Source organism: Ammodytes marinus, assembly GCF_949987685.1.
Source record: "Ammodytes marinus genome assembly, chromosome: 14".
NCBI classification, from domain to species: Eukaryota; Metazoa; Chordata; class Actinopteri; order Uranoscopiformes; family Ammodytidae; genus Ammodytes; species Ammodytes marinus.
The window spans coordinates 26004302-26027198 of record NC_137218.1 but is presented as its reverse complement, the minus strand read 5'-3'; the positions used below and the strand labels follow the sequence as shown (position 1 = coordinate 26027198).

The window sequence follows — 22897 nt, the reverse complement described above, 5'->3', positions numbered from 1 at the left end:
CACAACACACTCTCTTCCAGAGAGCCATGAAAAAACACAGCAGCTTCTGTGCCAAGACATTTTCACCTGCCACCAAGGCAACAGGGCTTTCACTGAGGCAGGAGCTACACACTGGCTTTACCCAGACTCTGTTTGACTGATGTTAAAGGATCACGTTGTACGGATGATACCTACCTATTATAGACTATGCTATTTTCCACAGTCGTAAATCCTTGTAATGTGACTGTAAAGCATATGCTATGTTATTATGTCTGTCCGCAGACATGACTCACTGTTGTCTAGTAGTGTGTTGACTTCCGCTCACATGTGTTGTCACTCCAAACAAGGCCCAGGACTGTCAACATAGCCCCTTGTGTTTAGTGACAATATAGCTCAGACATGACGTTACATTGGGTATGTGGATGACAAGTCAAATTGTATATGGAGCAAAAGCCTGAGCTCTTTGTTGGAAGCAGTTTCTCCCTCCTGTCTCCCATGTTATTGGTCACTGTCTTTTTATGTTTCTTAGACGGGGTGTAACTGGTAATGTCATTGCTCTGTACGTGTGACATGTGCATAATGACAAATAAAGTTTGATTTGATTTGATTTGAAGCTGGTTCTTCTGTTCAGTGACACCTTGTTCCTCTCCCCAGGTTTCCCCCAGTCCTGTGTGGGATGTTAAGGGCCTGGCAGCGCGTTAAGGCTGACGGAGCATGGTGAAACACCAACCCTTACAGGTCTACGAGAAGCAGGTCTTTGTGTCCTTCGTCACTGGGATCTATGGTTGCCGCTGGAAACGCTACCAGCGCTCCCAAGACGACAGCTCCAGGGTAAGACTACTATAACACTACTATACTACTTTTTTTTTTGTTTGTTTGTTTTTGTAATTCACATATGTATTACATTTTCACAGATGGTACTTGAACGGTTACTAGGTCACAGGGTAAAAGAACACATAACACAGAATCATAAATTTCACAGCTTCAATTTCAACACTACTGCTACTGATCGTTAAGTATGGATACCATAAAGATAACAATAGTAAATGTGTGTTTATTTGACTTCCTTGGCGCACTCATAAAAACAGAGCAATAACTTTCTATCACGTTACAACCTTACTGTGTTGCTGTAAGTGCTATTATGATTATTGTATGTGATTCGTCATGGCTTTCCGTACTTGACAGTTTTTTGATACCGTGTAAAAGCTGTGTATTGAGGTCCAATACACAGCCTTTATCTTTGTAAATTCTCCCATTATACAGTCTGTAACTCAGACATGATTCATTTTATTTTTTGGAATTGCTTATAACAAATGACTAATTGTAAAGTAATTACATTGCATTAGTCATACGAAAAAGTATAGTGCAATATATTGCCTGTTACTTGTGGCTTTCCACAGCTCCAGCTCTGTTTGAGGAGACTTTAAACAAGTCCAAATCCTCCATACCCGCACACTACGCATATCTTCTGTATGTAACACGTGTGGAACTAGTAAACAAGACATTGTGGTCCACTGAGCGGAAAGCAAGAGCTGGCTTAGCCTCAGTTCACTGTACAAAGTGTTCCAGAAGTCCGGAACTCAGAAACAAATACATAAATAAATAGATAGAAAACCAAATAGAAAAATGCTTTGGAATGAATGAGTCACTGATATCAACCCCAACCTTCCTCACGGTAAGACAGGTAACAGCTGTACCTGCACATATCATAGTAACAGAGCTTTACCGCCATTAGAAACCAGAATGTTATAATAACCGAATTTCCAAAACCAACGCACTATTCTTTGTAGAAAAAAAGTTCAGTTGAGCATGACTGTAAAGCGTTATATGCCTTTACAGAAAGTAAATCATTCATTACTCATAATAACAGATTATATTTTCCTTTTTTACATACATTTGTCAAATTCTGTTTACTCACATGATCCTATGATAAAAGGCTTAAGAGCATTTCAAATAGGTATTCTGATCTCTACTTCCAAGTGTTCTATTTCTCTGCAGTGATTTGTCGATGAGCATTAGTAAAGAGAGTGTATTGAGTGGAGAGTGAGCGGCCGTTGGCTCACTGTCCACAGTGTGCAGCAGAGCAAAGCACAGAGATAATGAGACAACCCAAACCTGCTGAGTCTGCACTGAAACCTGATCACACCTCAGGAAGAAATGAATGATTTTCCATTTTGTGGTTATGGAGGGGGAGGGGGGGGGAAGAAAAAAATAGGTCAGGCTTTGTGAACGGTGACATAATACTACGAAACAGTAACGCTGAAGTACAACACGCACACAGTCAGTTTCACTATGAAGTTCCACTTTTTTTGTGCTTTTCATAACATGGATGGGATTAAGTCTTAAGGTCCTATGCTACCATGACACCCCAAATGATTTCTGATGTTATCATACCCATGCCATCACAACAAGAGTTCATAAATATGTTGGTTAAGTTAAAAGAGCTTTTCCTTGGTTAAGTAAGCCTACTTAAATCCAAACTTATTATTATACTTAAAGACATGATTGTTATCCTAGTCAAACTTTTTATATATATTTCCAATGTGTTTGTATGAAGGTATCTAATGAATTTGCAGCTCCATTCATTTAAGTCTAACTTAATTCATTATTTTCAATTTAGTTTTTGTCCAGTCCATTAATAGTTGATTTCATCTCATTCATTTTCTCTTTATACTGAATTCCTAAGTAACTTCTAGACTGGTCCATAGTAACTGGGGAAGAAAAATCATCCTTCCAATAAAGCAAGTGTGCAGTGTGTGCGGACATGTAAAGCGGAGCCAGACACCCAGCTGTGTTGGATACCCACTGGGGCAGCCTCAGCTAACTGCTGCTGGAGGTCTTCTCTGTCACAAAGGGGCCGGCGGCTCGGCCATAAATGAGTCCATTTACTGAATGTGTGAGCCTGGCACTGATGTTGTGCACACTGCCGCCTCTTTCCCCTCTCTGTCTCCATTTACAAAGCTTTATATATAGTCACACACACACACACACACACACACACACACACACACACACACACACACACACACACACACACACACACAGCGCTTGCACATTAGCAAAGAGGTTTGCATTCTTGTGCTGAAATGCTGTCTGTTTACACTGAAACACAGTCATGTGTGGCTGACTGTTATTGTAGTCCTCCATTTGTAAGGCAAGATTACACCCTATAAGCATTTAATGATCTCTTGGACATTGCTAGTTTTCTGAACGTTGCTTAACTCACTTGTTCAGTTTGGGTAGTGGAATGATGGCTCTGTGGCATTGTGGCTCACAGAAACATCACATCGCTACTCAAAGTAGATGCAAGGTGTAAACTAAAGAGTTTGTGTGCATGGATGAAATGACTTCATAAAGCCCCACATGACCTTTTAGCATCTTTTAGCTGTTTGTTTTGGTTTTTACAGCCTGCACCTTTACTAGTTTGCTTCACTGTCACTGCTCTCATCAGCCTGCTGTAGTTTCCACACACCTGCAGGCAGCTTTGTCCTTTTAGAGAGAAAAGGTTGTGATAAACCAGCGGCAAGTGCCTGACCAGCAATGTTATAATTAGCTGGTGAAGAAGAGAAAATGTAGTTACCAGTTATAGAGCCAGATGTTTCATCAAAAGATTGAGTCCACTTAAAAACCCAGCTAAAATAGAGATTTTTTTTAATTTGCTGCCAGCAACAGACAGGTGTGTATAAGGGTGGTAGCCATGCCCCCACTCAGAATTCATAAAGTAATATTAATGTAAAAAGTAGAATATTTCCCACTGAATTGTAGTGGAGGAGAGGTATATAGGAGCACGGAAAGAAAATATTCAGGTACAGTAAAGTGCCTCCAAATTGTACTTTAATACAAAAATGGAGTCAATGTACTTAGCTACATTGCAACACTGAGCAATAGAGTAGAGATAACCTCTCCCTGGATGGACACACATTTAAAAGATATGGTGTATAGAACACTGTGTGTGTGTGTGTGTGTGTGTGTGTGTGTGTGTGTGTGTGTGTGTGTGTGTGTGTGTGTGTGTGTGTGTGTGTGTGTGTGTGTGTGTGTGTGTGTGTGTGTGTGTGTGTGTGTGTGTGTGTGTGTGTGTGTGTGTGTGTGTGTGTGCGTGCGTGTGTGTGTGTGTATGTGTACTTGCTTTCTAAGTGTCTGGCCGGAGGACACTGACCTTGTCTGAGTATTTATCAGACAGCAGAGTGAAGGGGGGTGGGGTCATTTGGTGAAGTCGGGACATATATCAGGATTTATGAGCGCTGTCAGTATTGGGCACGGGCAGTTCTAATAGAGGAGATGGAGAGACCTTTGAAGGCCTTGTAGCACTCAGGGGAAAGTGTCAGATATCACAGAGCTCTGAGAGGCTGTACACTGTAGTGAGAGTCAGTGGCCTGCTAATGCTAATGGATAGACCATATATATTAACCTACAGTAGCACACTACTAGGAAAAAAAACCCTCTAACATCTGGCCCATGACCTTGTTTGTCAAACACGTACTGTATATACCATTCTTTAGATATCCTTCAACTATGAAATGTTTAACTTATTATAACGTATTATAACTAAGGCCGAATCATGTCCTTTTGAGGGTCGTTCTTCAGAGGCGTCAGCAGATTTTCTCAGCCAGGAAGAACTTAACCTAACCTTAAAGGTGCTGTAAGTGAAATGGTTCTTTTAATTAACTTCCTGTCAGTGACCGCAGTTAGCAGTCCCCTCCCTCGTCCCTACGTCACCACAATAATGCGCTGCGGTCTTCAAGCAGCGAGTTATCTAGCATCATCTCAGATCCGTAAGTGCGAAAAAACATGATAAAAACCATCAAAACAGATATTGGGAAGGATTTTTACCTGCTCCGCCATTGTAGGCGCATAGACATTCACCCATCTGTCGCTCTGTGCGTGCACCGGCAGTGAGACGTGGCGGTTTGTAGTGTTCTCTCTTCTGATTGGATATCAGTTGTGGGATCCCAGAAAAGTGTATTTGCTGATTACATGCAGAGTGGGTGACTGAGAGATCGGAGTTATGAAACCCGCAAACTATATAAGTGATCACTGTATGAATTTAGAGCAATTTAACACTTATATTAACATAAATAAATTGCTTACTTCACCTTTAACCTAACAATCTTTCTTTGCGCCAACTGGTTAACCCCCTGCCTGAAATATATTTTACAGCAGAGTTTTGATCTTTCTCTCCAATGCAGGCTCACTAAAAGTGGTAACCAGAATCATATTAGAATCATATAAGTCACACATTTTGGCTAGTGACTTAAATATGAAAATAAATTAAATTTGGCTAAATGGGCTAAAAAATTGTTTCTGTGAATAATTCTGGAATCAATATATCAAGTGACTTATATTTAGGAGAATATTTCCATGTGGTTTGGTGCACAGGTAATGGGTCAAGGTGTAACTCTATAGCTCTGTGCCTTCTAGCTGTATACGGTGACCTGACCTCCAGGTGGCTGCTAAAGTGCCACTGCTACTTGTCTTATCTCTTCTTCTTCTCTCCTGGTAATACTACGTCAGGTTTAGAAGATAGTCCCTAAATCATACCCTGCCATGCCCTCTCCATTCCTGGAGAAGCTCCATAGATCTCTCTGTATAGAATGGACGTGCCTCATCAGTGCAGCCATTTGCTCCATACCTTTCAAACACATCTAATTATCTCCCAGGCTCCGACATAAGCCACTGGAGATGGGGAAGGCCAAAGCACGGTGTGGTGCAAAGCTGATCAATGCTCTCAACAGCACTGGCCTATCATAGTCTACACACCTCCCCTCACATGGCTTTACCTCTTAATCCTGTTAACTACTGAAGGCAAGAGTCCTTGAAGGCAACACAAGCTTCTCCTCTACACCTTTGTCCCACATGGCCAGCAACAAGACTGTATGCAAAGGGGGTAACAAATAATAAAGCTGGTAACCTGACAATATGTTGTAATAATAAAACACATATTACAAATGTGCTATTTAAGACTTTTTGGCCTTGGCTGTCTTTGTAATGGAATGCAGGGATAGAATATGAGGAAATAGTAGAACTTGGTAGTTAGCCTGAAGAGCAATAGCATAATTACTGAAAACACACAGATTAGAGCTCCACCAAAAGAGACACCACACCTACAACAGCTTTGAAATAAGGCTGGCTGTCAAGGAACATCTATTTGGAGTTGTTTATGGCCACTTGGTGATTGTAGTTCCACTACTCACTGTTCTGTAAGCTCTGGTTTTGATCTGCACACAAACTATATCAGACTCTTCAACAGCTAAATGCTTCACTAGTTAAAGGTGTGGTCAGCCATTCCGGAGAACACTTGTTGTCAAAATCACTTTTTGTCAAAAAAACAGTGATTATCTCCTCACGATCTGCTACCTGTCTGTACTGTGTGTGTGCTGAAATGTGTTAACACGTAGACTTAACATATAAGTGAACAAGGGGGGGGGGGGGGGGCACCATAGCAAGCAACATGCCAGTTTACAGTTACAGAGTTAGTAACTGATTTTTGACAACAGGTGTTCTCCAGAATCACTGACTCCACCTTTAACTACCTGACCAGCTTGTCACCCGCTATGTGTGTTAGCTGTTTGGAGTTGGGCAAGTACTGTGCTGTGGGACTTTGGAGAGGTTTTGCTGGTAACTACATTATGAGAGCACAGGTGTGAATCAAGCTGCTGCAAAATCAAATTAACAGACGTTCAAGACAAGTGCCATGCAGGTGCTAAACTGCAGAGTATAGGGGTGAATTATGTGTGGTTTTGTCCCTGCGGCCAACCCTTTTCACTCTATATGTAGACATTTAATATGCCATTAGTATAATATATAAAGATATTAGTGGCTTTGATCTTAATTTATTGTCAAACTCTTGACTAGGGGTTCTCGGACGTACCACACCAACACATTTCTGCTCTCCAAGTAGCACTATCATGACTGACTTTAAAATACAAATAATGCTCGAAATATTCTCTTCTCGATATGTTCTTTTCTTCTGAATAGTTCCCATTTGGAGCCACGCTTGTTGTGTTTGTGAACCGTTCATTTTATCTGTACTTATTTTCTTTACTATACTTCCATACTTCTCTCTTGCTTGTACAGTTTAGCTTGTATGCGCGTAGCAGGCTGAAAACCTATGAAAAATATCATAGCTGAAAATTGTAGGCTTGTATTTTAAGTATTTTCATTCGATTTGTTTGAGTATTTTGATAGTATTACTTATTTTAAAAATGTATTATTTATGTTAAGAAAAAATATTTCTGAGATTCTTGCGGGGACTATCGTTTGAGAATCAGTGATTTATACAATATGTGTGAAATGGTCTGACTTTAAGCTCTGAAAACCTTTTAGGTAAACTGCTGTGTTGTGTTTTCCTTCACAGTGGGAGTGTGCATGGTTCATCATCTTGTGCACTTCTTTCCTACTGCTTCTCTTTTGGGCCTACTTCTGGTTGGTGGCTCAAAATGATTTCAATGAGTTCAACTGGTGAGTCATTTACTATGCTGCTACTGTATGTGACTGTTAGCATTGAACTAGCTACTGTACAGATAGGTGGTTCTGACCTTACCGCAGCACGCATGGTGGTGTCAGCTAGCATGTGCATTTTTAATCTTTTGAGAACTAATGCTATTGTAGAGTAGGACAGAATATCATGATAGAATTTTAAAGTTGGACTCACTGTGTGTGTGTGTGTGTGTGTGTGTGTGTGTGTGTGTGTGTGTGTGTGTGTGTGTGTGTGTGTGTGACTTGGAGAACGCTTGTTTTAAAAATCTGTTTTTGTCATCAGTGAATATCCCCTCCCGATCAACTTCCTGTTTATACTGTGCTGGGGGGGGGGGGAAATCCAGTGTTCATACAAAGCACAGGCTCTGTAAACAGCTGTGTTTCTAGCTATGGTGTGCCCCTTTGTTTACTTACCATTTGTTAACATACTAGTTCACAGAGCCTAGGCTGTGTATTAACAGAAGGTTATTTTTCAGCGCACACACACACACACACACAGTATGGACAGGTATTGGATCGTGAGGAGATATTCTCTGAATTTGACAAAAAGTGATTTTGACAACAGACATCCTCCAGAATCACTGACTTCACCTTTAATCAGTTTTACATCAACACAGATCATTCCAACCTTAACCTGTTCACAATGCAGGTCAGTATACAACCGCTCTGGAGAATGGAGGGATGAGACAATCCCAATCCTGGCATCCACCACCGTGGGATTCAGCTACGTCACATTCTTAATGGTAACAGTCTGTTTCAAAGCCCTCCATTTTATTGTTCTGTTTATGCTATATATATATATAACTCACTGAATGCTCACTTCCTTCTTGTTTCAGATCTTAGCACTTTTCCACATATCCCTGGGCCAGCAGCTGAACCTCTACTGGGTTCACAAGGTGCTGTGATCTACACATCTCGAATGTTTGCCATGCTTTTGATCCACTCACACGTTTGACATCACATCTGATCTCTTCATAATGTGTGTCTTTGTCTGTGCAGATTGGAGTGTTGGCTACGCTGATCACCACTATCTCTGGTGTCATCTCAGTGGATGACATATGGGCAGATGAGTGGGACATCCTGCTTGTATCACTGCAGGTTGGTCTAATGCCATCGGTGTATGAGTGTGTGTATGAATGGGTGAATGTGGTAAGAATTTTAAAGCGCTTTGGGGCTGAGAAAATCGGCTAAAAAGCGCTATATAAGTCAAGTCCATTTACCATTTTACAATCAGAATGACATGACAAACGGCAATAAGCTTACATCAAGTTGTGTTTCCTGCTATTGTGGTTCTAAATGTCTATTTCCCTATGTTTTTGGTTGAAGTTACATATACTGTGTAGACTAGTACATATAGTGACGGCTAAAGGTGGAGTCAGCTATTCTGGAGAATGCTTGTTGTCAAAATCAGTGAGTATCTCCTCATGATCCGCGGCTTGTCCGTATTGTGTGTGTGTGTGTGTGTGTGTGTGTGTGTGTGTGTGTGTGTGTGTGCTGAAAAACAAATCCGGTGTTGATATACAGCCTAAGCTCTGTACTCGGAATGTTGCTAGTGACGGTATTCCCCTTTGTTTACATCATGAGGAGATATTCACTGACATTGACCAAAAGCGATTTCGAGAAACAAGCATTCTGCATTCCCGTTTAAATCCAAAAGAGCTCCGATCATCACACTGTTAACCTGCTGCCAACATGTTTATTTACTATTTACATGTTCTCACAGATCTACTATGTTTGTTTTCTCTTCACCATTTCACAGCAGTGTTCTGTATGTGTGTTCTGTTCCCAGTCCACAGCACCTTTCCTGCACATTGGAGCCCTGGCAACAGTCACTGCTATCAGCTGGTTGGTAGCTGGATATGTGGTCCGCAGAGAGAGATCCAGTAAGTGCTGACTTGAATTTGATGTAAAGATTAGTTTTTTGCTTAATACTCAATTCACACAAGGCACATTGAAATGTGTCTTTTCGCATAACCCTTCTCAAGTTACCCAGAGTAATAAAGACTTAAAGGTGAAGTAAGCGATTTATTAATGTTAATATAAGTGTTAAATCGCTCTTTATTCATACAGTGATCAGTTACATAGTGTGCGCGTTTCATAAAGCCGATCTCCGGCACCCGTCTCACTGCCGGTGCACGCGCAAAATTACAGATGGGTGAATGTTTATGCGCCTACAATGGCAGAGCAGGTAAAAATCCTTCCCGATGTCTGATTTGATGGTTTTCATCATGTTTTATCACACTTACTTATCTGAGATGATGCTAGATAACTCGCTGCTTGAAGACCACAGTGCATTAATGTGGTGACGAGGGAGAGGACTGCTAACTGCAGGAAGTGAGCTAAACTGACCATTCCGCTTACTGAACCTTTAAGATCATGCGTATGATTGTATCATAAATAAAGCTATAGTTTTCCTACCGTTTCAATTACAAGGTGTTATCCTGTAATAATTTAGTAACACGGGAAGATGTCGTGTGGTACGGCATTGGTGTTTCACTGCATATCTATCTATCATAATTTGATTTTTTTTTGTGCTTTTCGATGAATTTTCCGGCACTGACAAATAATTTTGTTCCTTTGCTGTGGTACTCAAAAATATATTTTTCTAACCAACACAGGTGTCTTGTTATGACTAGACGATATTGGCTGAAAAAGAGAAGCAAAGTGACTCTTAGGGTGTATTCACACATGCCGTGTTTAGTTCGGTTGAAACGAACTCAGATGCACTTCTGCCTTCGGTGCGCATCTTTCAGGCAGGTGTGAATACAGCAATCGCACTCGGGTGCGGACCAAACAAACGCTCCGAGACCCAGCTGAAGAGGTAGTCTCGATGCGTTTCCAAACGCACTCTGCTGCAGTTCGTTTGTGGTGTGAATTTGTTCGGACTCGATCCGACCCAAATGCAGGAGGCACTGTGCCTTTTCTTTCTTTTCTTTTTTAATAAATAGCCGTCAGCTTCACATTATGGGAAAGTGTTGTTGTCACCATTATTAGGAAGATTAGTTGTGGTTTGACCGGGAGCCCAGAACAATATAAATGCTGAATGTGTTCAGCGATCAGATGAAGGAGAGGGGAGCGTCTCTCGCACAGTGCCAACAGGTTCACGCTGCGCAAGAAGTGTGTGTTTTTATTTTGCTTCCCATGTACGGGACCGTCAATACTATCCCCGTGTCAGTTTGGAGCTGAACTGCGCCGACCCAGCTGATACACAGCTTAATCAGCTAAGTGTCAGCTTGAGCCTATTCTTCTCGCGTGACGCGCATCCAGCACCAAAAATACAGTAAAAATTATGTTTCACATCGTAGGCTACAAGCCACATAACGTGGCATTGACATAAGGCTACACATTATGACCATATGAAACAACAATAATTTGATGTTTTTCCTCTTTATTTATAGGTTAGATGTAGGCCCTTTTATTATTTTTAGCCCCATATTATATCAATGATATATATTTCGCAGTTTAAACTTCGTGCTTCCTGTTTCTCTCCACCCCAGAATGTCTGTCCAATGAATGAATGACCTCAGATCACGTGTGGTTTTGCTTCGTAATGCTGGTTCACTTGCAAAAGGGGCAATATGAAAGTGGACCACACCAAACAAAAAAAATCAAAACTCTATTTGGTCTGGACCAAAGCAAGTGCACTAGCGGACTTTCCCAGTGTGAATACACCCTTAAAGGCCCCCTCTTACTCCTGTCTTTGGTTAGATTTCCAGGTGATGATGTTGCTGATCTACATAGTGATCCTGCTGGCTCTCTACCTGGCTCCACTCACCTTCAGCTGCCCCTGCATCATGGACCGACACAGCCTCAAACCACGGCCGGACATCGTAGGTCGACGTGGGGCTCCCATGGTGAGTCTGGGCGTTGCTTGACCTTTTACTGTCTTATTCAGATAGGATTTTATATGGATATTAAATTGAATTAAGTACCGATCTTGAGTACATGTTGTGTGTTTGTACTTTACTTGAGTATCTGTTATTTTTGGAAACTTGTGACTTACACTCCACTATATCTCCAAAACCAAAATTGTGCTTTTGACTCCACTACAATTCTAGGAAACTTGTCATTACTCGTTACTTTCATGCTCAGCAAAGCCTTGAAGTCAGATGTTGATTTGTTATTTACTATAATGCATGCAATGTTGTCATGATTGTATAGGTTTATGCAACTAACGAATGTAATTGTATAACATTATAATTTGAGTGAAATATATTATGGTTCCCTTCACGTCTCCATGTGATCCCATTGTCTTGTGAACCTGATACCTACGTCAATCCTTTGCCTATTTCTAGCAAAAATGTACACTTTGTTCTATTGCATACTTAAGTATTTTTAAAAGCAAAAACTCTCATTCTTTAACTTGGGTGACCATTTTACTGGGCAACTTTTACTTGTAGTTGAGTAAAATTTGACCAGGAGTTTCTATACTTTGACTTAAGTACTGGGGTTGCACTTTGTCCACCCCTGGCACTGGCCTACCTGCTTAATGTGTTGTGGTGAGATGCATTTACTGTACCTCTTGAGACCTGTCTGGTAAACATCCTATGCTGATGGATAGGCTTATTTTCTTCCTAGCCTGTGCATTTATATTTCACACAGCAGAGTGTGTACAGCTACAGTACACAGGCCTTCTGTTATCAGGCTCAATACACATGAGAGTCAACAACACACTGAACTGTCATTTCACAGCTGGGAGAGCTAATACTGTTCCAGATGACTGGCTATCAACAAATGTAGAGTGATGTTCAGACACACACACACACACACACACACACACACACACACACACACACACACACACACACACACACACACACACACACACAAACCTGGCTTTTGAGTCTCAGCTGTATGAAATGCTTTTAAATATACCGACGACCAAAAGCTTTTGAATAAATACTTTTTTTTTTAATATAACACATCAACACAGCACCATCTGAATTATTCAAACATTACGACGATATTCAGATTCAGAATCATTTTTTTTGCCAGGTACATTCACACATACAATGAATTTGCTTTGGTAATGTATACCAATAAACATGCAGCAAACATAAACTTAGATAACAAAGTTAAAGGGAAGTCAAATAATATAAAATAAAAATATTAAAGATGAAAGCATAAATTTAATAATATTGTATAAAGAGGAGATATGTGCAGTTGGTAGTTCTTTCAGATGAGCTGGGAAAGTGAGCAAAGTGGGCACAGTGATCAGATAAGTGCATATATTCACAGTTTATGGGGGTTACAAGGGTGTGTGTTAAAGGTTCTCTTTGTAAGTTATATTCTCATAACTGAATAAACAAACTTTCCTCCCAAGAAAATGTAATCCCTGAAACACTGTTTGAAGTTAGAAGCATCCCTAAAAGTTACTGTTTCACTGTTGTTGTTTACAGCAGCAGGGCTTACAGTTTTCTTCACAAACATATTCTAGTCTTACGTTTGGTTCTAAGTGCCTTCAAACTATTTTATTTTGATTTATGATGATAGAATTATTCGATTCAAAGAATGACATGTAGAATAAATATGTTTTGTGAACTAACTGCAGGTTCTGCAAATGTTAACGAATCCCCCTTCCCTGAAACTGCATAATGCACCTTTAACTGTTCTTCTTGTAATTTTTATTTTATTGTAATTATTATTTAATTTAAATGTTCTCTTCTATTCATTAGCTTTTAAATGTTTTATTTCTATTCATTCGCTTTTCTAATGTGTATTATGTATTTTAATCTTGCCCCTGTAAAGCACTTTGAATAGCTTTGTGTCTGAATTGTGCCATATAAATAAATGTGCCTTGCCTTGCCTTCTATATTCCTATCACTGGCCCTTGCTATGTGTTGTGTGACTGACAGTAGTCCGTCTCTCTCTCTCTCTCTCTCTCTCTCTCTCTCTCTCTCTGCTCTAGCTGGCTCCAGAAAACACCATGGTGTCTTTTAACCGAGCCCTGCAGCAAGGAGCCAGCTCTCTGGAGGCAGACGTCGCTATCAGGTTATTATCCACACGTTAAAAATAATCTAATCCTGGATTATGTTTTAATGAATGTAGTGTTGTTGTCCCACACGTTGACCCACAGCTGAGATATAGCTGTCTGGTTAGGAACATTGGCCTTTAAAAACTGGGAGATGAAGCGAAATATAGTCCGATTTCTAAACACAAGCAATGTAAGGGGCAGAAGACCACTCTGCTTTTTCAAATAACTTGCTGAGCTGCTGTTTTGGTCTTAAACATGTTTCACTACCTTATACCGAAGGTGGGCCAAAACGTGTCAAGTGCAAAAAGGAATAATAAAAAGAAATACACCGCCTAGTGGTTCTATGCCTCTGCAAAGCATACAATTACTGAATGGTGAAAGTACAGTGGTGGTATAGGCAAAGCTTTAAAGAAGGTAAAGCTCCTAAGAAGCTACAATATGGTACAAGGTCACTGCAACCCGACAATATGAAAGGTCGCGGTAACATTTGACATTCAAAATGTATTCAGTTTTTGAGTCAGAATTGACATTTATGCAAACGTTGAAGAAAATCCTCTCAAAGATATTGCATTCACAATACGCAAGTGTGAGTTTTTGCAAAATTTGTCGTGTCAATCTCAAGTTTTTGAGATATTGCGGTCACGAGGCATGAGGTCACAGTGACCTTGACCTCCAAAACCTAATCAGTTCCTCATTTAGTCAGAGTGGAAATGTGTGCAAAGTTAGAAGAAATTCCCTCTACGAGATATTGTGTTCTCAAGAACAAAAAACATAATGAGAGTGGATAGAGCGCATACCATATTGGCTCCGGCCTTCGTTGCAGTGGTTGCGGGTTCAAATCCGACCCGTGGACCTTTACTGCAGGGCATCCCCCCTCTCTCTGTCTCCCCATTTCAACTCTGTACTGTCTAATATAGCTTGAAAATGCCAAAAAATAATCATAAAAAAAAATGTCAACTAAAGAAAGTGGTGAGGTTGGACATTCGGTTGACCATTTTGTCTGTTCCAGTGTGGACGGAGTTCCCTTCCTCATGCGAGACCACACCTTGAGACGGACCACTGATGTTAGGAAGGTCTTCCCAGCCAGACAGTTTGAGGACGCCTCCTTCTTCAACTGGACAGAGATCCGCTCTCTCAACGCAGGCCAGTGGTTCTTGGAGGTACTGAAATCCACCATGATGTGTCCGTGCAGGTTCCCCCCGTGAAAGTCACCATATCATTTGGCACATTTTCTTACTGCACAAAAGTCATTTAGGACTGTATTTACAATATGATACATTGAGTTTTTGTGACCATAACAGGTAGTGAACCCTACATTTTTTAAGAGCAGAACATGCTAACAGAAATGCTAAAGAGCTTTAGAAATAAATAAGCTTTTTCTAATGACGAAATTGGCAACATTTTGCCTTATCAGATATAATTGCTCCGGCATGCTGCTGATTTTGAGGGTAAAGGTCACTGCATTGCAAACCATTACTTAGACAACAAGCTTGGCATTGCAATGATGAATATGAAATGATGCAATGAAGTATACAGATTTATATTTTTTCACTAGGTAAAAATGCACAAAGTGACTCCATATTACACAGTTATTTACAGGCTTAAATCAGCATCTTTAAAACAGTTACAATAATGGGTTGAATCCACCCCTGTGGTTTTCCTCATATTGACCTTAGATGAATTCTTCTTGGCTTCTGATTGGTCGAATGAGTGACATGTGAGTGGAAGTTGATTAAGTGAAAATAACAGTAAAGTGTTGCTTACGAAAGTTGTCTGTTTCCATCCTGCTGTTTATTCTTATTAAGAGTGAGCCACACATTGAACCTTCACGTTACACAATGTAGAACCTAGTGTATGCTCCATGTTAAGTGTCCACCTCTGTGCTGCTCCCAGAGTGACCCCTACTGGACAGTGGAGAGCCTGACAGCGAGGGACAAGGGGCGGATAGGGAACCAGACGGTGGCCAGTCTGTTGGAGATGCTGCGTCTGGCGTCCAGGGCTAACAGCTCTGCCCTGCTCAACATCCGCCGGCCCCCTCCAGAGCACCCCCGCTACCGCAACTGGTTCATGGACACACTGTGGGCCGTGCAGAAAGCAGGGATCCCCCAGAAGAGGGTGAGGACTGTAGGTGCCCTCATTACTCATCTTTAATAATGCCTAAAGGTGCTGCTTGTTGGGCTGTAATAAAGAGTTTGGCAGCTGGTATTATCCTACTGACTTTCACAGCACATTTATTCAGTATTTCTTTTTTGGGCCATTTACGCCTTGTTTCCACTTGAGCAGTGCGGTTCAGTTCAGCATGGCACATATTTATTTGCATTTCCACTGTCTAAAGTTGGGAAGGGTACCAAAATAAGCGTCATTCGACTGCTCTGACCAGTAGACTGTATATACTCTGACCGCTGCTGTCGCTGTCTGGAATACAACCCACCTACCAAGTAAGGGTACTTTCGGCAGTGGAAACGCAATCCAGATCTTTGGTTACCGTTCTGTACCTAACCTTTTCATGCCGTTTCATGCCGAACCGAACGGAATTGTGCTGCTCAGTTGAAACAAAATATTAGAGGTTACAATTTTTTAAGATGAAAACTGAAAAATATGGCAAAGATTGAAAGCCTGAAGGACTTATCTATTCCAAGCTAGTGTTTTAGGCCAAAGAATACTGAAACACATCCTCTTTGACAACCAGTGTTACAGTTTTCACAGTTTACTAGGCAATAATACACTAGATGTATATTTTAGTTTAGTTTTATTTAGTTTTATTTATTCATCACACACAATTGCACAGAGCAACGTGCAGTGAAATTCTTGTGTAGCAGTCCAGCTGTCATTCAAGTATGTAAAGTGCAATATTAGAAAATGTACAGTGTATCTGCAAGCATCATGTTGAAGTAGCACCTTTTTACCATACAAAGTGTCACATCTCTTGATATGTAGCACATTCTGTCTGACCAGGGTGTGTGTGTGTGTTTTGTGTAAGGTGACGTGGACCCCGGACACAGACAGGGGGAGGGTGCGGGGGCTTCAGCAGGCCGCACACGACAAGCTGTCAGTGGAAGAGATGAGGCAGAGGGGCATCACAAGCCTGGTCCTCCACTACAGCAAGGCCAGCTACAGAGACATACAGTAAGAGCAAACCTAAATCCAACCATCATTTCTATATCGCCTCATGGACTTTCTGAAAATATAATGCTCTCTTGTGAATATTTACATTTTAGCAAATAATAAATCCACTACAACTTCTTGTATTTCTGGATTGATAACAAATGTTCCTGTAAAAGTAATGTGTTTTTTTTTACTGCTGTGGTCAAATGACTTGTACAGTAGCCGGCTTGATTGAATGTGGTAAAGGTGTGGAGGTAATCAAATTCAGATCTCCTCTGATGCCTACAAGAGATTTGATATTATAAAAGGACCTCCACTGATTCTACACTTGGTTCCAGTTGTTGGGTACTACTGCTTATGTGGAAAAAAAAGAGTCATATCTGGGATTGTGGCATTAGAGAAATAGTTGAGCTAACCAGACCTCCATAGCCCGTTCCTCATCTCTGCTACAGTCTAAAGGCTCCAGGCTACTAACAGTGCTACCAGCATCTCAACTGCACTGTTGACAGTCTAGTCGTCGTTGTATTGAGGGTAATGTAGGTGCCAGGAAGAAAAAATTCATGGAATGAAAAAGACGATAACAATCACGAGTTTGACACTGTTATCTGCTAGATCAGTGGGTGGAGTAGTCTACTCTTTTAAGGTTACCTCAAACTAGTGAGACAACACAGACTGAAAATCACCTCAAACTGTTGCGAAAACTTTGTGCTCGTGCATATTCAAAATGCATAATCAGTATACTTGTACTCACATGGAGTCAGGGATCATCTCAGAATTAAACTTTTATAATCAATGAAGCGCATACTTTGCCCTCATCATGGACACAACATTTTTTTTTCACAAGCATGTATTTCTGACTCACAGGTGACAACATTTTCCGTGCTGTTGCTTTTCTTTTCCAGGGAGTATCTGGCCAATAACGTGAGCGTGACCGTCTACCCAGTCAATGATCCGTGGCTGTACTCCATCCTGTGGTGTAGCGGGGTGCCTTCCGTGTCCTCCGACGCCCCCCAAGTCCTCCGAAAGGTGCCTTACCCCATCTGGCTCATGGTAAACAGCTCCACTCCCCTCTGTCTCTCATCTGACACTACACACACACACACACACACACACACACACACACACACACACACACACACACACACACACACACACACACACACACACACACACACACACACACACACACACACAGACACATACATACACATACAAACATACTCACACCACAAAATAGCCCACACACACACACACACACACACACACACACACACACACACACACACACACACACACACACACACACACACACATACATACACATACAAACATACTCACACAAAATAGCACACACACAAACTGACACACACAAATACAAACATACTCACACAAAATAGCACACGCACACACACACACACACACACACACACACACACACACACATACGCAGACATAGACAAGGTCACCCGGCCAGACAAGAGGACAGAGACTGACGGCAGCCCGGCGAGACTTGAGGGCCAAGGACATAGTGAAATGTTAGTGAGCGCAGCAGGAGACAACAACAATAAGACCCTGGGACAAAGAGTGTGGGACAGGATGACACAAGGGCAAACGATCTTCAGTAAAAAGCAGCTGTCCACAAGGCTTCTGGCCTCAGTCAGAGCCCGGTGTAGGCTTCATGAAAACTCACCCTGCATTCCAAATCACATACTCTTTCTTTTTACTACACATACTAAAGTACAGTAGAGTTTAAGGGCCACAGGCGAGAAAAAAATCTGATAAGGAAGTTTTTTTTTTCATTATGTCAAGGAATGTCAAGAATAAAGACGAATAAGTGGGGGCATTTATGTACTTTCAGCATACTTCAATTAACGTGCTTGTATTGGGACATCCTAAATCTTGTTCTGGTATACTAAATAGTATGGAAGTATGGGGATTGGAACACAGGGACACACATGTTAATGGTGCCCCCCGCTGGCGCTGACTTGGAACTGCGTTTTTTGTCTCTCTTGTCTCACAGAGCCGGAGTGCTTACAACTTCATCTGGATGGCTTCAGATCTGCTCTCCCTCCTCATCGTCATCGGGATCTTCTGCTTCCAGAAGTGAGTTTGGATGGTCAACATGTCGAGACTAACCAAGCGCCTGTTATTAGAAAATCACATCAAACACATACGTCATTTAAATAAACTTAACCTCTCATTTAGTCTAAATGTGCAAAGTTTAAAGCCATTATATAAATCATGTATTAACTTAATAAAACAACATTTGTGATATACAGTTTAGTGTTTTAAATATGTTGCTGGACAATTCACTAATTAGAAAGGAAAAAAGTTGGGTTTAATTATTCATGCTTTTCTCCGGTGAGTCATAACTGGTACAGTTGGCATGTGCTCACGCTTTGAGCCATTTCCTTCAAAGTTTTCACAAATGTCAACTCTGACTCAAAGATGAACTGAATAGATTCTGGAGGTCATAGTATATAGGTCACTGTGACCTCATTCCACCTCATGCACTTTGGAGGTCAAAGGTCAGATGTTACTGAGACCCTACATATTGTCAGGTCGCCGTGACCATAGAGTGAGCAGCAGCCTCTTGAGTGTGACTGGCCCTTGTTCATACTGCTCTTTTCTTTCTCCTGTACTGTTGTCTTTAGTCTTGTGTATGTGTTTTTCCATTGCTGCTCCTCTCTGTCCCTCTTCCTCTTTTAACATTCTAACTTTGTCCTGTGCTCTTGGCTGATCTGCATGCAACCTTCCTCCGCTGCCCGCTGGCACCTGTCAGCTATCATGTGATCAGGTAACTGCTGCCACTGCCCTGGCCTTTGTTTTTTCTGCCTCCTTCGTCTGTCTGTCTGTCTGTCTGTCCTCCTTTTGCTTTTTTCTGCCCGACACCCCTAGCCCAATCACTCTCTACTTGTTTGTTTTGCGCAAGGTACCTTTCACTGTGTGTAGGTGTTATTTGACATGTGTTTTATATCTTTAAAGGCCCAGTCTGGCACTATTGAATTGCATCGTTTAAAGGTGCATTGTGTAGAATTTATTTGCAATTTTCAGAACAGGTCTTGGTAGAAATGGAATACAATATTCAAAAGTATTTTTTAACTGGCTTGGATTTTATTTTTACTATATTGCTACTAACTTCTATAGAATAAATAACTAGATACATCTTCACCTCATCACTTGATGTTGTTGAAAGACTTGAGGCAGTTGTGGATGATGCCATCTTTATTAACTAGCATTCTTGTCCTTGAAGGCCACCGTTGCTTCTGTAAATTCTCAGAAAGGGAGGGGTTAGCGGAGGGTGCGTTGCACTCTAGAATCTCGCTACTAAATGCCTTCTAAATATTACACACTGTACCTTTTTAATGGCATGGCTGAGACGCGTTGCTTCCATGTGCTTGTAACAGTTTGTATGTGTGGCTGCGTTTAACAGGTGGAGGATGAGCGGGATGCAGAACTACAACCCGGAGCAGATCATGCTGAGCGCTGTGACGCGCCAGACCAACCGCGACGTCAACATCATGAAGGAGAAGCTCATCTTCTCAGGTCAGCATCTCACTCACCTGGAAATAATATGGCTCTTCAGGTTCAAACTGGACAGAGGAAACATGCATTAAATCCAGATTCAAGAACAGTTTGTATCCTAGTGCCATTAGAGAACTTAAAGGAATACTTAACTCTGAACCATAACTATTCAGCAGGGTTTGTGCATTAGTGATGCGTATGTGCATTATGTTTTTACTAGGGCTGTCAAACGATTACAATTTTTAATCAGATTAATCACAGGATTCTGTGGCTGTCTCTATTAGAATGGCATTTATTTGGTGAATCCATGGTTTTGCATTCCTGAATACAACCTGATTACAGTTCGCTCACGTGTGTGTGTGTTTGTGTGTGTGTGTGTGTGTGTGTGTGTGTGTGCGTGTGTGTGTGTGTGTTTGCACGCGCGACCACGTTCTATGGGGCTGTTCATTTGTAACAGAAAGCCGACGTTTTGTTGTCACGTATGAATCACACACACCTCTGAAAACTGCACACGTTTGTTTCCTCCCGTGAACGGAGCAGAATGTTTCTCCTGTTGCTTCCGAGAGCAACTGCCGCCCGCGACACAGACGTGGCCGTTAGCAGCAGTTATATGTCCGTGGTTAGCAGTTTAAAACACAGAATAGCGTGCTGCTATGTTTGGCCGCGCACAGCTACTGATCCTGGGTCAGCCACAACGCTATGGGCTGTGGGATGCATGGGGCGGATCATTCTGCACACTCTTTTATTTGTATGTCTTTTTATGATCCACTGGAGTTTTTAAATGTAGTTGTACACTGTGCAATGACAAAGGTATGCATTGAATTGGGAATCTGAGGTTGTAACCTTTACAAAACAGCTACTGCAGTGGGCACATATTAATATAAAATAAACATTATTAAGCAACTATTTGCTTTAGCAGAAGAGGACTGTCGATATACACCCACACTTGCTGTTTTAGGCGCTAAAATGCACTTTTCTTCTGTCATCTTTTTTTCAGAAGTGAACAATGGAATCGGCAGTACAGAGGAGCTGTCTCTGTTTCCAGAGAACGGTCATGCCAGATACTCTCTTCGCTGATACCTAACGCACTGCCCCGGCTTGGCAAATCATGGCTGTTCAACCAGTGTTCAGAGCTCTGTGGTTACCGGAACATTATTTTTTCTTGTTAGAAGAAAAAGGAGGCAACCATGGAAAGTGACGAGTTAGTCAACTTAACCCTGGAAGTGATGACAGCATGGCTCCCAAAATGCTGCCTAAAGTATGCACAGTGAAAGTCTCTTCCATTTGGCCCATGGATTCAGCAGTTTATTCACTCGCTTATGTGCAAGATGTTATAAGCGTATGTCATTTAATTGTGTTATGTGTATTTTTTTCCGTAATACTGTGAAAGACTGAGAGTCTGCCAGCCACATTCCACAAAAATAGTTCCTCATTTACTTTGAAAGTTGCTGTAAGAAGAAGTCATTTTCTTAAATTCATTATTTATTTTTGCAAGTATACAGCTGCAATGGGGACAGGTGTCTCTCTGTGTTAGCTGACCAATGGGTTAATACCTGAATAACATAACCAGTCATATCCAATGACGATCAAGTAGAATTTGTGTTTCTCTGTTTAAAAAAACCCCAATTCTATTAATCGCGATTTAAAAAAACAAAAGACCTTCTCAATAGTTCTATTTGAGCTGATGAAGGCTGTGATCTTGTGTATTTTTTTTCCATGTGATTTACTTCACTGTTGTTTTATAACAGAGGAAATGGGCTGCTTAGTGTTGTGTATTATAAACAGATGTAAATATGAGTTGTTTTACATGTTTTTAATTTTTTTTTTGTTCCCCTCTGAGAGGATTTAAATGGTTTGGACATTTTTCAATTGTATATTTGATGTTTGCATTTATTATCATTATGACTGATGTACTCTTCTAAGTGTGAAAGACAAATTGAGTCAGACATAGTAATGCAGTGGGATGCAGGCGGTTTGGTGGGTGTTTTTCTGCCTCCTTTCTGTCATGCCATGGCTGATTTACATTGTAGTCATACTAGATATTACAACACTCACATGGCTGCCTTTTTGTTAATGAATAGACTGGTAGGATATTGTAAAATATATTGTGTTTTTTTAGTTTAATAATAGGGCTAGGCTACTTAATGTCAAGTTACGACTAAACTTTTAGCTGCAGACATGTCCACTGTTCAATAAATGTGATATTTTCCCTTTGACAAATGTGCACTTTTGTCTTTTGTGGAAAATGTGAAGGTAAATTGAGGTTAATTCTCAAAATGCAAATAAAAAATGGACTCACCTTAAACAAGGGCAGACAATGTGAATTGTTAAGATCTACCCTCCAGGATACATGTTAATTGTCCTAATCTGGTTATGACAAAAAACCTGCAAAACTACCGACTTTCACATCTGTCTCAGCTGTACTTAGCCAACTTAAATTGAATTAAGATGGTGAGTATCTGCTAAACACAGATGCTGTTTGCTGCTTCACATCTTGCTACTTTCTATAAAGTGTTGAGTGGGATCGGCATTTTTTTTACAATTTTCCCTCATTTTATGGACTGATCAATTTCTTTAATCAAGAAAATAAGTGGTCCATAACTTATTATGGAAATAAATGTTGGTTGTAAACATCCATATTGCTTATTATAGTGTAGTTTTTGTAGGATGATAGTTTTTCCTCAGTGGAGTCAATAGACTTAACTGTAATGTTGCACATACAGTAAATGAGCATTCCTACGCATCATCTCTCTCTCTGATGTCTGTTATAGCCCATAGAAACACATACAGTAATAATTATGAAAGTAGCACGATTCATAAAATATTTTATTTCAGGAA

At 40.9% G+C, this 22897-nt stretch overlaps 1 protein-coding gene across 1 annotated transcript; it reads left to right on the top strand.

Moving 5' to 3' along the window:
- Positions 1-693: 693 nt before the first annotated feature.
- gdpd5a (glycerophosphodiester phosphodiesterase domain containing 5a) lies at positions 694-22174 on the top strand (the record flags this gene model as incomplete). Its single annotated transcript, XM_080041249.1, has 16 exons — positions 694-810; positions 7334-7437; positions 8105-8198; positions 8292-8351; positions 8455-8553; positions 9245-9338; positions 11164-11309; positions 13364-13446; positions 14439-14589; positions 15323-15544; positions 16410-16555; positions 17437-17584; positions 18555-18637; positions 19317-19331; positions 19968-20080; positions 21057-22174. The coding sequence occupies 16 exons, from the start codon at positions 694-696 to the stop codon at positions 21134-21136; spliced, it is 1755 nt and encodes a 584-aa protein (XP_079897375.1). The 3' UTR covers positions 21137-22174.
- Between the last annotated feature and the right edge of the window lie 723 nt (positions 22175-22897).